The sequence below is a fragment of the Nicotiana tomentosiformis genome, chromosome 11 (genome assembly GCF_000390325.3).
Source record: "Nicotiana tomentosiformis chromosome 11, ASM39032v3, whole genome shotgun sequence".
NCBI lineage: Eukaryota > Viridiplantae > Streptophyta > Magnoliopsida > Solanales > Solanaceae > Nicotiana > Nicotiana tomentosiformis.
In genome coordinates, this window is record NC_090822.1 from 36,535,900 (window position 1) to 36,554,063 (window position 18,164).

General features: G+C 32.9%; 1 protein-coding gene across 1 annotated transcript; it reads left to right on the forward strand.

Annotated features, from left to right (window-relative positions):
* Positions 1–3,440: 3,440 nt before the first annotated feature.
* LOC104108845 (acetyl-coenzyme A synthetase, chloroplastic/glyoxysomal-like) lies at positions 3,441–16,942 on the forward strand. Its single transcript, XM_009617973.4, has 19 exons — positions 3,441–3,522; positions 3,890–4,069; positions 4,234–4,377; positions 6,178–6,333; positions 7,008–7,130; positions 7,758–7,926; positions 8,275–8,357; positions 8,918–9,019; positions 9,106–9,194; positions 9,883–9,973; positions 10,189–10,302; positions 14,533–14,609; positions 14,719–14,797; positions 15,007–15,075; positions 15,267–15,442; positions 15,578–15,634; positions 15,921–16,011; positions 16,099–16,197; positions 16,544–16,942. Exons 2-19 carry the CDS (start codon positions 3,962–3,964, stop codon positions 16,727–16,729), a joined length of 2,013 nt encoding a protein of 670 aa, XP_009616268.1. The 5' UTR covers positions 3,441–3,522; positions 3,890–3,961; the 3' UTR covers positions 16,730–16,942.
* Positions 16,943–18,164: the final 1,222 nt, after the last annotated feature.

Consider the following 18,164-nt stretch of genomic DNA (forward strand, 5'->3'; position numbering starts at 1 on the left):
ATCTTTTTTCTAATTTTAGATCTTCTATGACATGTGTTTTTAATTTGTGCAGTGAATATGAGGAGATCCACGACAGTAGAGGTGATGTGAATATATGCAAAGGTACCAGTTTTACCAATGAGCTGTTCTTTTAACTTGTTCCACTTTATTTAATCAAAAGAACAGTTTGCACAGTAACATCCATGAACACAACCATATATATCATAATAAGATGTTCTGTTCTTTAATCTACCACTTTAAAGTTTTTACTATGGACATAATCAGACAAAATTTTCCTGCCTTAGAGCCCGTTTGGATTGGCTTAAAAAAAGTGGTTTTTAAGTTAAGTGCTTAAAAGCACTTTATAAGTGGTGGAACTTGTTATATAAATAAACAGTTACGTGTTTGGATAAAAGTACTGAAACTGAAAACAAGCTGATGAAGTATTTGGTAAACAAGTGCTGGTAAGCACTTTTTCTTGTTAAAATGACGGAAATATCCTTAAAGTTGTTAACATTATAAAGAATATGATGAATGATTTGATTTTAGAATATAGTTACACTAATTAAAAATAAAAGGAAGGATTAAACGACCAAAAAAATTAAATGTTATGGAACAAAAAAAAAGAAGCTAAAAGAACAATATTTCTACTGAGGGGTAATTTCGGGATTAAGAAAAATTATAAGGGATAAGAATGTAATATCTTTGGTCAAAGCAATATGGCTTTTAAGCCAATTTCAAAAAAGTTGGATTTTTCAACTTATTGGTTTTGGCTTTTTTAAAGCAGATTTTAACTTTTTTTAAACCTTTTTTTTGATTGCCAAACACTTTCACAAGTTAAAACTGCTTAAAAGCTAGTTTGACCAGCTTTTAAACACATCCATACAGGCTCTTAGTTAGGCGAAGAAGAGAGGGTTGGTGGAGCAATTAGGTCCCTCAAAGTGAAGGCCCCAAAATTATTTATTTTTATATCTTATTTACATATTATAAATTTATTAATAAAAGAAAATATATTTTATACTTTATTTTTTGGAATGTGATACAAGTTATGGAGATAAATAATCAAAATTTATAATATATATGCAATAAATGAAAATGAGTAATTTAATATACTTTGATAATAATTTTTGGAGTTAATTATTTCTTATAAAGAGTGGATAGAGTTATCACTTCAAAATAGACTTAACTTATTCAAAATGTGTGAAATTATTTTGATATCTACTTGGTGATACAAAATTGAGATTATTAGATTATGAGAATTTATAAAAGCACTATCTTAACTGTTAATATATATTTCTTATAAAATATTATATGAGTTTTAATGAGTTGAGTTATCAAGTATCTCCAATGGTAAGAGGTGAAAGTGTTTACCCGAAAAATGGATAGAGTTGAATTTATACATAGTTCTAAGGATATGTGGTATAACTTAACACAAATTGTAAGGATAAATAGAAAGTATCAAATATGGATGGTAAAGAATGAAAAATACACAAGGTTGGAAAGAAGATGATTTAAAAACTAAGCAAGATGAATCAATCTATGAAGCCCAAAAGAATAACCCTTCAATATAAGAGTGTATGGTATTTTGAGTTACAATGTAAGCAAAAACTTAGTCCTTACAGAAATAATAACCATTCCCTTTATAGTAGATGGATCTTATTTTTAGATATAATTAAAAATACATAGTTGGAGACCCATGATAAATCAGTTTTTCCATAATTCCTGCCAGGATTCTTTCCTCTAATGGGATTGCAACGGCTCTTGTCTATGAGCTCGATATTGACGCGAGCTCTCGGTCTTGACTCGAGCTCTCGATCTTGACTCGAGCTCGATTTTGACTCAGATCCTTGTATTGATTCGGGGTCAGTGTTGGCCAGTCTCTGCTTCATAAGCTCAACAACTTCACTTTGCACCATAGTTCGACTCGGATTCGAGCTCGATAATGACATCGAGCTCGATATTGATCGATCCCTCGGGCTCGAAGCTTGGTGATCCGACTTCGGACCTCAACCTGATACTATGAAGACGCTTCTCCGATCCAATGTATTACCATTTAAACCAGTTCGTACGAAAGGACTAACCGATTTTTACCGTATACAGATAGTTCTCTCGTTTCTCGGGAAGGATGTAGCGAGAAACGACATGGTTTCACAACGGCTCGACCAGATATAAACTGACATTCACATTGGGCTCGATTATGACGCACGTGATAGTTGTCCCGTCGGTTTAGTTTTTCAAGGTATTTAATGTGTGTCAGACGGTGGTCGGCCATTATCAAAATTGAACCGCCATTGCTATACCTATAAATAACCCCCTTTTCACTTTTAATCACTTTTATATCTTCAAACTCTAAATTTTCTAACTTCTTTCTCACATTTTCTGAATTCACTCGCAAATCTGTGATTCTTCTCTGCAAAAACCTTTCTTCAAAACCACCAAATCTTTGTCCTTCTATTCTCGATCTTTAAATCCAAAAAAATGGCGAAAACATCAAAAATCATTCCTCAGAAAGAAAAAGCTTCTTTTTCACAGTCTGCTGTCGACAAAACACCGGTGGAGCCACGGCCTGAGAAATGCGTTCCTGGGGCGTGTGTTCTTACGTTTGATTTTAAGGTCGACAATGGCTTGTCGGTTCCCGGCCGATGTGAGCCTATATCGAGGTATATGTGTTCGATAATCGAGAGGCACCTCGAACAGCTAAAGAAAGATTGAAATTGGGAGAACAAAGAAATAGTAATCATGTTTTCTGAATAAGATATCACCACTTACGTGAAAGGGTAAGTATACACACTTAAATTGCAACGGCTCTTGTCTTTGAGCTCGATCTTGACTCGAGTTCTCGATCTTGACTCGAGCTCGATTCTGACTCGGATCCTTGTATTGATTCGGGGTCAGTGTTGGTCGGTCTCTAGCTCGATAATTTCACTTTGCACCATAGTTTGACTCGGATTCGAGCTCGATAATGACATCGAGCTCGACATTGATCGATCCCTCGGGCTCGAAGCTTGGTGATCCGATTTCGGACCTCAACCTAATACTATGAAGACGCTTCTCTGATCCAATATATTACCATTTAAACCAGTTCGTACGAAGGACTAACCGTTTTTTACCGTATACAGAAAGCCAACAGGTAACCGGGTGAATGATTAAGATATGTACAAAAGGATCTGTTACAAAAAAAAAAATTATATTTAAGGCCTCTTATTATGATTTGGCTTTATCACTTTCGTTCAACTTCATATGGGTGGGATCTAGATCTATGTTGCTCGAATCCAGCAACATTATATTTTTTTAGAATTATAACAACATAGTTGTGGATTGAAGAAAAAGACAAAGAATTAAGTTGTATTGTTGATCAAGCTACCATTCAATATCTTCATGAACCAAGTGGGCTCAAACAAACTATGTGGTTTTTCCTTTTATATAACTTTTAAATCTTGCTGTGTTATGAATATTAATAACATGCCAACAAATTCAAGAAAATACAATTTACCTGAGGAATATGAAGGAACTGATCACGAATCAATTAAAGCTAAATAAGAGGTATTTTAAGTAATATCTTAAAGGGCAAGTATTAGTAATAATTTTATGCAGATTTCAAAGATTTTGCTACCATATTCTGCAAAACCCAACTCTTTCCACAGCTCATGTCTCCAACCATCTTGTCCAAATCGTGCATTGTGCACTCATATATGCTACTCTATTTAATTTGCTGATTAGTAGATATGATTAAAAAATAGCCATGAAACAAAGACGACTTCATATATCTTCTTCTCTAATTCATCATGCTCATTTATGTGTTTGATTTACTCCAAATCAATACCCATTCCCCTCATAAATATTTTTTTGAAAGCCTGCCAAATTTGACTGCAGATCTCTTTTTTTTTTTGTTTTTTGGGCCCGACCAAAGCTGAAACGCCACTTCATCTATTGATTAGTCATAGCAATTACAATTGAAGGATCCAATTCTTCTTCTTTTTCTATGGCGAACTATGTCATCCTCGGGGAAGCTCTTGCATCTGAGGAGGTTAATCTCGTCTTTCCCAGCGAAGATTTCTCTCGACAGGCTCATGTTTCTTCTATACAAAAGGTTCCCTTTCTTCATCTTTTCCTGTTTCTTCTTCATTGTATTGATCTAATATCAGTGGCCGATTCAGAATCTAGACGTTCTGAAATCTTATTTTAGCAATTAGTGCACTTTTCTTGCTTTTTGATATTTTGGGATTGACATATATGTCATAATTTTTGTGACAGTATAAGGAGAAGTATGGTAGGTCAGTTGAGGATCCAGCCGGATTCTGGTCCGACATTGCATCGGAGTTCTACTGGAAACAGAAATGGGGTCAACCTGTTTACACTGAGAATCTTGACATTCGTAAGGGGAAAATCAATATTGAGGTATGTCACTACTCCACATTTTAATCCCTACTTCTACATTATGAAATTCTTCATAATAGATGAAATTAGTTACTTAAAAAACAAGCATTATAATATAATTAAATATGTTAAATTATACTGATGATAGTGTAAAAGTTTTTGAAAGTGTTAGTGTACTGTATATACATTGATACATATGTTCATAAACACCTCGGTAATCTACTAGTTAGAACCTCAAAATCTCCCAACCTCCCATATTCATAATACTAGCTAAAGGGTTAAATTGGTCTTTTTATTATGCCACTACTTTTTGACATTTGACCATTACTTTTATTTTTGTTTCTTATTTTCTCGAATTTTTTACTATATTTATTTCTTTGGAATAAAAATATACAATTAAAAAGTCTTTAAAGATATAGACGAGGCTTATGACAAAAAAATATGAATTTCAAAGAGTGATAAAGTACCGGCTACAATAAGGTACTACTAAATTATTACGTCGGTGTCTATTTACGATCATCCACTTCATCCTTATTAATAACTCATTGCACAACCCTCACGCAATAATGACATAGAACCTAATTTTAGACATTCAAAATAGTACCCAAGAAAATGGGATGAAAATCATTTACATACTCTAAGTTTACTCTAAAAATTAAATTCATTCTCTAACTTTGAAGAATTGTCATTTTCATCCTTTCATCCTATGTAATGTCTATTTTACCCTTGACACTTTCAAATCTCCATACATATAATACCTTTTTTATATTATTTAGATATATTTTAATGCAGGTATTTACTCATAAGTTAAAATATTATATCTTATTATATAATTTAATCTAATTTCACTAACATTATGCATAAAATAATTATATTATGAATTTATTACAAAATATTTTGCTACTTTATTATTATTATTATTTTAATATTATGTATATTAGAATGCATATAATGTATGTCGGTGTGTGTGTGATTTTAAGTTTCATTATTTTTATTATTCTCTATGTGTTTATAAATTTTTGAGTTTTGATTGTTATTATTAGATTTTTTCTACATTATAATTAAAGTTCATGTAAAGTGTAAATAGATGTTTTTTGCAAACTTATTATAATATTTACCTCTATTTTACGTCCATTATTTTTTTTATTACCTGCATTGTATAATTTCTAAAAAATTTATTCTCTTTTATTCTCATTTTTTTAAATTATTGAGTTTTGATTGCTACTAATAAAATTATTTATACGAGTAAATTATTTATAGTAATTTTTTATTTTTCTCATTTATTTCACTATTGAATATCATTAACTTATATGCTTGACTATTACTTCTCGCTTTTTTTGGTTTCGAAAAAGTTTTTTTAATTTGTCTATAGGTAAGTCGGTAACATAAATTAAAATTAAAAAAATCATTATACTAAAGAATAAAATAAGAGATAAAATTATAGAGGGTAAAATAGGCATTTTAAGAAGTCACCTTTGATATGAGGAATAGAATGATAATTGTTCAAAGATGGAGGATGAGGTTGATTTTTAAAGCAAACTTGGGGAATGTAAATAATTTTCACCCCAAGAAAATGTCATGTTTATTACTTACCCTAAATATTTTTAAAGTCTTCTTTTTTGCCTTATTGATTTCTCAAGTTGTTATTATCTGATTTCGTTACTGAGAAGATGTCATTGCATTTCTATAGAACTTTGATAAGATAATGGACCAGACGTTTCAAAATAAATTAGTATGCTACTATTAACCTTCTAATAAATGTTGTGCAGGAAATCTTTTGTATTATTATTAATTTAAAATATCTTATGTGGTTGACAACAGTGGTTCAAAGGTGGTAAAACAAACATATGCTACAACTGCTTGGATAGAAACATAAAAAGTGGAAATGGTGACAAAACTGCAATTTACTGGGAAGGAAATGAACCTGGTCATGATGCCACTCTCACATACTACCAATTATTGGCCAGAGTTTGTCAGGTTTCCTTTTTCATCTTTCTTTCACTCATATTTCTCTTTTCATATTCTTCAAAGTAAGGAACAGTAACTAATGTAATTTGAGTTTAACTTCTATTTATTGATAATGATTGTTTTTACAATATCAAGTTTATTGGAAATAGTCTCTCTACCTTCACTTGGTAGGTGTAAGATCTGCGTACACACTATCCTCCCCAGACCACAAGTATGGAAATATATTGGGTATGCTATTGTTGATTTTACAATATCAAATATACAAATATGACCTGCAATGGCAGGTTATCTATAGAAAAAATTAGTTTGTTAACATTGTAGATATAATTAAACCTGTCATATTCAGTGTCAAAATGCTACATCGTGCAGCCCAGTGCACAAAGCATTCCACGTTTACGCAGGGGCCGAGGAATAATCACATTCTAAGGGAGTATGACGTAGGCAGCCTACTCTGATGCAAATATCAGTGACTGATTCCACAACTCGAACTCGTGAACTATATGTCACATCAATCTAGAAAAATAATAAGGGATAGTGATTTTCCTAACCCCTGATAGGTGGCTTACTCTATAAAAAAGATCTAGAAAATGTATAAACACAATCATGAGAAAACCAACGAAACGGTTAAATTATTGATTTTACAAACTTCTCCTGATAGAAAACTTTATTTTCTTTTGCAACAGCTAGCAAATTACTTGAAAGATATTGGAGTTGAAAAGGGTGATGCCGTTATCATTTACTTGCCCATGCTTATGGAGCTTCCTATTGCTATGCTTGCCTGTGCTCGAATTGGTGCTATTCATTCGGTAATGTATAATTCCTTTTTTTTCCCCTGTCAAAAAGTAATAATTGGGTAATTATAGCTACTTTTCTTCTAGTTTATCGATATTAAAAGTATCTCGTCGTAATTTCAAAGAAGTACAGAAAAAAATCTGATTATTTATAATTTATAATTAGGACAGAGGGGGTAATGGAAATAGTTATCTATTCTCTTCAAGGACAAATGGTACTTCATGTTTGATTTATATAATAGCCAAACAGCTCAGATCCACCGTAGCATATGAGTTTAGTAAGCTTGATTGTGGCTACTAAAACTTTGGTAATATAAAATGATCAAACAGTACGAATAAATAAATATCCAAACCAATCAAGTTTTAGAAAGATCATATATATCTTTCTTAACATGGTAGTTCTTTTATTTTGGTACCCCTGCAATTTTCGTCCTACTTTCCTCAATTTGTTTTCCAAACTCTTACATTATAATGTCATCTTAGTGGAAATTAAATATGACTACCCATAATAAATGAAACTATAGTAAACTTGAAAATAAAGCAAGTAATTTCCTACAGCAAGTTAAATTGTGTAAACCATATCAGCGAGTATAAGATAAATTGAAGAAATTACAACTAATCCAAGTTGCATTTTTACTACAGGTAGTGTTTGCGGGGTTCTCAGCAGAATCTATTGCTCAGAGGATTATGGATTGCAAACCTAAAGTTGTCATAACATGCAATGCAGTTAGGAGAGGACCCAAGACTATTTTTCTCAAAGATATTGTTGATGCAGCCATAACTGAATCTGCCCAAAATGGCATCAATATAGGTCAGGAAATCAACATAATAAATACTTATTGCTAGCTACGGGTTAGTTCAGTATTTTCTTGAATATATACTTGAAAAAACATAAAATTATTTTAAAACAGAATTTTGAATAGAGTAAAACTTTTATTTACTAAGTAAAGATATGTACAGCTCAAGTAAAGAGAAAAAAACTAGAATCTGGGCAAATAAATATCCCCAGTTTCCAGCATAGCAACTAATGTCACCACTCTTTACAATACATGCTCTTAGATAAAAATTAAGACTTTGAAGATCCTTGCCAGTCTCTACTCTTTTTACTTTCCCTCCATCTATTTTCCTAATTTCAGTTTTTTTTCTTTCGCCCTTGCAGATGTGTGTTTGACTTTTGAGAATGAATCAGCATTAAAGAAGGAAATGACTAAATGGGATGAAGGAAGAGATATTTGGTGGCAGGTTTGTACAAACCAACTTAACCTTTTATATAGGTTATCAACAGGATGCGGATTTAGGGGCGGAAAGAGTGTTCAACCGAACCTCCTTCGCCAAAAAATTATATTGTATATATAAAGAAAAATCTGTATTTTATATATTATATTTTTGAATCCCTTTAACACCGCTCAAAAGTATAGCTTAGTGGTCAATGTGGTTCAAAACCTTTGTAAGGCCATTGATTCTATTCCCACTAACGTTTATTGGGGTTTTAAATAGTTCATATATATTTTTCTATATAGGGAATATTTAGTAAGGAATGCTCATATTTTCCGGTGGATCTTACTTTTGCTTTGTGTAGGTATATCTCGTCACAAAATTTAGTTAAGAAAATTATGTGCAATAAATCATTAGTTTGGGTATCACCCATGGATGGAATTTACACTATTACTATTAGAACTTATGACTCCTAAACGATTGGAAAAAAAAAAAATGAGAAAGAAGAATATAAAACCTGAACCAAAATGCAATTTTTGCTGATTCTTATTAATCATTTAATATCCGACTTAATTGTATTATTCCAGGATGTAGTTCCAAAATATCCAGTTACATGTGAGGTGGAATGGGTTGATGCAGAAGATCCACTTTTCTTGCTATACACCAGTGGCAGTACTGGAAAGCCTAAGGTGAATTCAATTTCTTGCTTGTAATTCTTGGAGTAATTGTTCTCTTATATATTTCAGTATTTTGATGACTTTAAGTTGATGTTAAGGGTGTTCTTCATACAACTGGAGGATATATGGTATACACTGCGACAACATTCAAGTATGCATTTGACTACAAACCGAAAGACGTTTATTGGTATGTTCAAGCCATTTCTTCCTTCAATACCTTTAACAACTGGATAATTTGAGTTACGTATAAAGTTGTTCCCTATGAAAAGTAGAAAAATTAATTCCCCAAACTTTTTTTCAACCTTCCTCAAACCCCACCCCCCACCCCTCAGGCCCATCCACCACTCCGGTCCGTAGACCACGACCTACCACCCTCCCCCGCCTTTATCTATTTAGTCTCATATAGTTCTTGCCTAAGTTATATATTTTTCAAAAATAATTTTTTGCTGCCTAACCAAACATTAGAAAATAAGTAAGGAAACCACTTATTTTAAAATATATATATATATATTTTCCAAGAAAATTTTTTCCTCGTACCAAACACACCCTCAATTTACAAAATTTAGCACGAAAAGTTATACCTATTGAACCATACCTCAAACAAACTAGTTGAGTTAAGAATTTACGGTTGCAATCTTCTCACTTGAAAATGACTTAGAACTCCTTTTACGTTTCAATACATTAATTACTGTCTTATGCTTTGCATAGTTAAAGTCAGCAGCAAGAATGTCATTTAATAGGGGCCAAAAAGCAATAGAGAAGTACCAAAATCAAATTCCTATTTCCTGCTTTGGTTATTAGAGCCACATCAATTTCCAATTCTTTTCTTCCTTATTGATATATTTTAGGTAATTATTTTTTGATGTGTTTTGTAGGTGTACAGCTGACTGTGGTTGGATTACCGGACATAGCTACGTTACCTATGGACCTTTGTTAAATGGAGCAACTAATGTGGTTTTTGAAGGGGTAAATTCTTTTTCTTCATTCTTTAATAATTCTGTTGCCAAAGTTGTAGAAGTAGGTATTTGTTGCTAGGAAATAAAACAATTCTAGCAGATAGACCCTAACTAAGTGAACAAATAACCTTGACCTTTATTGCAGAAAGACAGAGATAATTTTTCAGGAAAATATTGTCCATGAGAAAGTCATTTTTTAAAATTGAAAATTATTCATAATTGCAGGCTCCAAACTATCCAGATGCTGGACGTTGTTGGGATATTGTTGATAAGTACAAGGTTTCAATTTTTTATACTGCTCCCACATTAGTAAGGTCTCTCATGCGCGAGGGAGATGAGGTAAGGGTACAGCCCAACAATTTTATACTTGTATTTCATTTTATTGGTCAATATTTCAAGTAATATACAACTTGTTGGTTGTACATAGTGGTAGAATAAAATAATTAATACCACCACGGGATGTGGTGGGATGGATTGTATCCTTCCATCCAAAACCAACGGTCTTAGGTTCGAGTCCTGAAAATGAAAATTTTATGGTAGGGAGCGCTCCCCCCTTAAATAAGTTTACGGCGAATCTGAATTAGAAGATAGGATAGTGGATTCCGAATACCATATGGTTAAACTTAAAAAAAAATGACCATCACCATTGATGCTATTAAAGTCTCCTAGAATTTCAAAGAACTTATTTAATACTTTTACAGAATGTGTTCAGATTGTGTAATTCCCAAATTATGTAAGAATTAAATAGCTACAGGTAGGTTTATCAATTGTATATATTGAAAAGGAAAGGGAACAGATCTTGAGCTAAGAAAAAGGGGAAATCTCAGTTAGAAGAGAAAGGAGGAGTAAGTTCTGGAAGAGTGAAAATGAGAAAATATCTTCAATAGTCTTTTCATGTATAGATCTATCTGTTTATATACAAAGACTAATAAGCTGAAATAATTAACTGCTAATGACCAAACTACTTCAGCTAACCTCCTAACTAACTTTGCATAACTAACTAATCCCTTAATTCAGTTATAATGCATCACTACAGCTACATGTATTTCAACACTCCCCTCAAGCTGAGTGATGGAAAATGTTAACCATCCCCAACTTGGACACTAACTCAATATGTAGTTGCTTCCCTAATTTCTTAAGTCAAAAAGTCTGCAACCTGCTCTTTGCTTGTCACATAGATTGTTTTGATCAATCCTTGTTGCAATCTTTCTCTAATAAAGTGACAATCAATTTTTATATGGTTTATGCACTCATGAAACATTGAATTTGAAGCTATTTGTTAGGCTGCCTTATTATCATAATGAACTCCATAGGCAGTCCGCAGTTCAGCTTTCAGTCCTGACTCCTTCAACTGACCATGGATCCATACCAATTCAACTCAGCTGTTGTTGCTACCAAGCTTCTATATTCAGCTTTTGCTGAACTTCTAGAGGCTGTATTTTGTTTTTTAGACTTCCCAGATATCAAGGAATCTTCCATTTTAATAGAATAGCCTGTCACTGGCCTCACATGAAGCCCATTCTGCATCACAATATGCACTTATCTGAACACCTGCTACTCATTAAGAGTACCAAACTTGGTCATCCTTTAACACATCTCGCCACAAGCAACGTAATTCTTTTGGAGCATGCATAAACTGGCTTAAGCTCCATACTGCAAAAGAAATATCTGGTCTTGTTAACTTTCATAGACGTTTCCTGTAACTTTTTTTATTTGCTAAATCCTTGTCATCTTCTATACCAATGTGCTTATCAAACTCAATACTTGTCAATTTCTGATTCTGTTCCGAGGGTGTAGAAGCTGGCTGTGCTCTCCCTAAGCCACATTCTGAGATAAACCTCCAGGCATATCTCCTTGCTTCATAAGAATACCAATTCTCCCAAGTCCGTCAATTTGAAGATATGATTCAGTATGTCTTTTGCTTTCTGAATCAGTTTCATGCTACTGCCTGTGATCGAACGATCATCCACATACATGACACACCAATACAATCACAATGCCATTGTCACATTCTTGGTAAACAGTGAGTAGTCAAGCTTGCTTAGTACAAAATCAAACTGTATTAATGCAGAGGTAAGCTTCAAATTCCATTGTCTGCTTGCCTGCTTCAATTCATATAAGGCATTGAGTAGCCTACACACCTTGTGCTCCCCCTGGCTACCAAAACCTTGTGGTAATAGCCATGGAAACTTCCTCTACCAAGTCACCTTAAAGGAATGCATTGTGGACATCCATATGGAAAAGGGGCCAAGAAAACTTAGCAGCTAAAGAGATGACACTTCTCGCTGTGACCATTTTCACAACAGGTGAAAAGGACTCGTGATAATGTAAACATTCCGGCTGTGTAGACCCCTTAGCTACAAGTCTTGCTTTGAATCTTGCTACACTACCATTACACCCACTTTCATCTAATACGAGTTCTATCTGCAAGTAAATCAACTATTTCCAAGTATGATTGTCAATTAGTGCTTGAATCTCGTGTTTCATAGCTTGAACCCAGTACTGCCAGTACCTGCCTGTTCATAGGAAGTAGGCTCAGGAACTGAAGAAGGTTTAGATAAAAGAGCTCTATAAGTAGAGAAAATATAAGAGTAGTTGATATGGGCTGAACCTGTGAGCCATATTGTGGATTTAGAAGGCCTATTCGGCCTTCTCAAGGGTTGGATAGGAATCGACAATGTATCCATAGAGTCATGATGAGAAATAGATGTATCTGTAGATGTATGCAGGGGCGGAGCCACAATGTTGGTTGCGGGTTCGACCGAACCCAGTAACTTTTATTTTAACCCTGTATTTGTATTAAGAAATCCAATGAATATGTACAAATTATTAATTTAGAACCCAGTAACTTAAAAGGATTATAATCCCGAACCCATAAGGTTCAAATCCTAGCTCCGCCTCTGGTTGTATGTTCAGGTTCATTCTGGGAAGCATTCTGAATTAAGTGCACTGCTAATATCTTGGTCGCTAGAAGAAGGCGCAAGAGATAGAATAGGAGAAATAGATCAACAACAATAGCAGGTATGGATGAAGAAGGGGGAAAAATATGGAGATGTACCAGACTGCATTGGTTGTAAAACCGTGGATGTGAAACTTGAAAGGGAAGACTGATTCTCTGGAGGACACATCTCTAATCACAAAGAATCATCCTGTAGAGATATTAAACAACTTATATGAATATCCCATCATAACAACAAGGATTACTTTGGAAGAGAACTTATTAGAATAGCTTGATTTGGTTGCATAGCAAAGACAACCAAACACTTTGATATGATTTAGGGTGTGTTTGGTATGAAGGAAAACAAAAAATGTTTTCCAATTTTTCCATGTTTGGTTGGTTTAAGTGGTAAAATATTTTCCTCATGAACTCATTTTCCTCCAATTGGAGGAAAATAGAAAAGGGAAAACATTTTTCAAAACTCTTTTTCAAACTTCCCCACCAACCCATCCCCACCAACCCACCCCCACCCTAAATAGAAATATTATTAATAATACTTTATTTTCATGTTATAGATAGAGTATTTTTTTTTTCATTTCAACAAATGAGTATTTTCTTTTCATGATATTAAAGTATTTTTTTTTCATTTTAAAAAAAAAAGTACTTTCTTTTCATGATGTAGAAAAATTATTTTCTTTCTTTCATTTCAACAAAATGATGTAGTAAAAAGTATTTTCTTTTATTTCAACAAAATGATATAGCTAGTAAAAAATATTTTCTTTTATTTCAACAAAATGATGTAGTAAAAAGTATTTTCTTTTATTTCAACAAAACAAAATGATATAGCTAGTAAAAAGTATTTTCTTTCATTTCAACAAAATGATGTAGTAAAAAGTATTTTTTTTTTTTCATTTTAGCAAAAAGAGTATTTTCTTTTCATGACGTAGAAAAAATATTTTCTTTCATTTCAACAAAAAGAGTTTTTTTTTTTTTTTCATGTTGTAGAAAAAGTACTTTCTTTTTCCATCAAAAAAGAGTATTTTCTTTTTAGTTATGGAGCACAAATTTCAACGTTGTTTTTGCGTATAAAAAGTAAAGCAGCACATTAGTTCCTTTGGGTTTGTGTGGATTTTTAAAGGAAAAATTAAATTCTTGAAGAAATAGAGTCCTAAAAACGTTGGGTATTTTGGAGGGGAGGGGGAGTAGTATAAAAAATTATTTTCGCACTCTCTAACCGAACACTAGAAAATATTTTTCGGAAAAAGTTTTTCACTCGCCAACCAAACAAGCGAAAATAAGTGATAAAACCGCTCATTTTTCATGTAAACATTTTCCTTCGTACCAAACACACCCTTAGAGATGGAAAGTGAACATGGAAGCCTTCACAAGACGATATACCAGATTAAACAGTAGATTGTAATCTCTAAGCAGAAAAACTGTTGTAAGAACACATTTACCTCAAAATATTTAGGGTGCATGAGCCTGAGATCTAAGGGTTCTTGCCAACTCAAGCAAATGTCTATACTAGTGTATAAATGATTTTTTTTGTTTCACTGTTTTTACTTCATAAAATGTATTTGTGATATGTCTCTGTGTATTCATGAAAACATTTGTCATAAATGTATTTGCAGTATGTCACTCGGTATTCAAGAAAATCTTTGCGGGTGCTGGGAAGTGTTGGTGAGCCAATCAATCCGAGTGCATGGAGGTTTCTATCTTTTCCTATATATAGATCTTTTATTTTGTATTAATTTTCTTTGAATATGAGAACTTTTAAGAAATAGTTAACTACAACATTTATTTATGTTGTGGGGCAGGTGGTTTTTCAATGTCGTAGGAGACGGAAGATGTCCTATATCTGACACATGGTGGCAAACAGAAACTGGAGGCTTCATGGTATTTCAATTTGCTTTTTATCTTTATATAATGAAATATGTATCAAATTCTTTCGTCCTATCTAATTACCCAATCGTAAGAAAAAGAAACATGTTAGAAAATGGCTTTTTATAACCTAACATCCAATCATTTCTGGTCCATATAATCTATCATTTTAGGTTTTTGCACACACTAATTGCCTAATTAGGATCTTAATCGTTGCCTTGCAGATTACACCATTACCAGGAGCTTGGCCACAGAAACCTGGCTCTGCTACATTACCATTTTTTGGTGTCCAGGTACCTATAACAGGACCTATTAAAGATTACCACTATGTTTAGAATCATATAAATTTTCTTATTCCGAAATGATTGTCTTACTTTTTTTCCCCTGAATTATCCTAAAATGAAAAGACCACTTTTAAATCAATGGTCATTGTCCTTTCCTCCATCATATTATGATGTTGATGCTTGTAATATTATGATTGCAGCCGGTAATAGTGGACGAGAAGGGTGTTGAGCTAGAAGGTGAGTGCAGTGGATATTTATGTGTGAAAAGCTCATGGCCTTCGGCATTCAGAACACTCTATGGGGATCATGAAAGATATCAGACCACATACTTTAGTGCTTTCCCTGGATATTATTTTACTGGTGATGGCTGCAACAGGTAATTTTCTGTCTACTATAGTCCTGGTTGTGTCAATATTTTTACCATTTGGAACTTTCTGGTAAAATTAATTCCATGTTTGCTGTATAACATGGAACTTCAGTGATTATATTCATGTATAAACTCTTGACTTAGGGACAAAGATGGTTACTACTGGCTCACTGGCAGAGTAGACGATGTTATTAATGTCAGGTATATATTCTCCTTCACTTTATATATATGTATGTACTTTTCATATTTTATTTGTCGCCTTCTATTTCCTTATCCAATTTATTTGTTTCAATATTACCCAGTAGGAGAACTAAGAGTACTGAAGATAACATTATACTATAGAGAATTAGATCCAATTTAGGGAAGTTTGGAACGGAGCACAAAAAAAAAGACAATCTTTTTGTAGGAGAAAAGGGGTAATAAAAAAATGACTTAATTTTTTTCACTTTGCCCATTAATTGAAATACATTCAAATGCATTGCAACAGTGGACACAGAATTGGCACAGCTGAAGTAGAATCAGCTCTAGTTTCACATCCTCAGTGTGTTGAAGCTGCTGTAGTTGGTGTGGAGCATGAGGTATCCTCATTCTTTGTGTACTACATAAGGATTGATTATCACAATGTTTTCAGAAGTCTAATCCTGTTGTTGAAAATGTTATGTCAGGTTAAAGGACAAGGGATATATGCATTTGTTACTTTGGCCGAAGGTGTTCCATATAGTGAGGAACTAAAAAAAAGCCTTATAAAGGTTGTGAGAGAAAAGGTATGATTTTGTCTTGTTAAATATGTTGATGCAGATATGAGCTTTAGAGGCAGATTCAAGATTCAATCTTTTGAGTTGCTCTTAATGGGACTGAACCCTTAGCCTGAGATTTAAGCTCTATGTACTAACACTGTAAATAATCTCGTGAGATAATTACAAGTAAGTTTCTATAATATACCTTTTCATTGGTAACTCAATCAAAATGATAACTGACATGCTATAAAAGGTCAAACTATCGTGTAACAAGACTAACCTCACAAGATTGGATAATGATGTTTGCAATAAGTTTTGCAAATCACTTAAGACTGCATGAAAGAATTAATATAGCTTAAATTTCATATGTCAGATTGGAGCTTTTGCTGCGCCGGACAAGATCCATTGGGCGCCGGGACTTCCAAAGACAAGAAGTGGGAAAATAATGAGAAGAATTTTGAGGAAAATTGCTTCCAAGAGCTTAGATGAGCTTGGGGATACAAGTACATTAGCAGATCCTACTGTGGTTGATCAACTTATTACACTTGCTGACTGCTGAATGTTAGAAATTGCCTTACATTAATTACCTTATTCTTTCCACTAAAAGCGAATGGTTGTTTTTTGTCCCCCCTATGTTACATCAACATCTATGTATTTTAAGTTGAGTTTCTTTCTAAATCGAAGTCATCCTTTGAAAGTCAATGTTGCTGTACTTCTGTGGACATAAGTGAATCAAGAAAGAGAATTAATATACAAATTGACACTTGATCAACCTTTCATTTCCTGTTTTCCATCCCAGCCTTAAGGACAAGGTCGATTCAAAGGGGTTCGTGTTGTAGAATATTGAAAATAATCCAATGACGTAACAATCAAGCAAGATAATTCAACGGAAAATATGAAACAAGTGGGAAAATATGAAACTCAATTTAGCTATTTATCTTCTTTTTTTTTTTTATCCCAAAAGAGTCTCAAGTTCATACATATATTTTATAGAAAAATAATGGCCGGAAAGCCACTTTGTAAGTTGAAAATGTAAATAAATTGAGTTTTCTACAATTTCAGCACAATAAGACGCTATCCCATTAACCCGAATACAACATAAACCCGAATATAACAACAGTAAAAATGTCCACTCAGTCAAATTAGTGCTACACATAAGCTTCGTTACAGTTAGAAGGGATTAAAACACTGTTTTGATTAGAAGGTATATAGAAGAAAAAAGGATGCAAGTACGCGGTTCTAACTGTTATTCAGTCAAAATTACTACAAAACAGGGAAAAGAAAGATTCGGATTGGCTAATCAGCTCCCAATGTAAGTACGAATTCTATTGGATGTAAACTTAGGAATTTATGACTATAAATTCGGACCACATTCTGGTAAGTAAAAAAGAAAAAAGATTTTTTCAAAATTTTTTCTTTCCTATACAATATTTGAAACTTATTTTTCAAAATTGTCCAAATTTTATATATTACTTGCCTTAAACAAGTTTTTCTTACAATTTATATATAGTCCATTATTAATGTCTTAAATTAGGGGATTCTTTGCTTGGAAAATGGCGTAACTGAAAGGAACGAAATCCAAATTGTCCATCCATCTAAATAAGACTCTTTCCAGTTGTGTGTTACCTATTTTAAGCCATGATTGGTGCAACTCTTCTCTCTCTTTGCCATAATTACCTATTTTAAGAAAAGAATAATATATGGTACATGAACATACAAATTAAAAATAAATTTCATACAAATTTAATACAAAATTTGATATATCTACAACAACATACATACTAAAAGCAAATTTCATACAACTAATTATACAGTATACAACTTTCATACATCATTCTTACCCACTTAAATACAACAACAACATCAGACAACTTAAATACAATTTTCATACAAATTTTATACACTATCTTTTGTATGTATTTTGTATATGATTTGTATATATTTTATATATGATTTGTATATATTTTGTATGTGGTGTGTTCTTCTGCTTCTTC

Excerpts from the sequence above, each read along its gene's own strand:
- LOC104108845 (XM_009617973.4), top strand. The coding sequence starts at position 3,962 with ATGGCGAACTATGTCATCCTCGGGGAAGCTCTTGCATCTGAGGAGGTT. Across the intron at positions 6,334-7,007 it reads TATTGGCCAGAGTTTGTCAG|CTAGCAAATTACTTGAAAGA; the intron begins GTTTCCTTTTTC and ends CTTTTGCAACAG. Across the intron at positions 10,303-14,532 it reads TCATGCGCGAGGGAGATGAG|TATGTCACTCGGTATTCAAG; the intron begins GTAAGGGTACAG and ends ATGTATTTGCAG.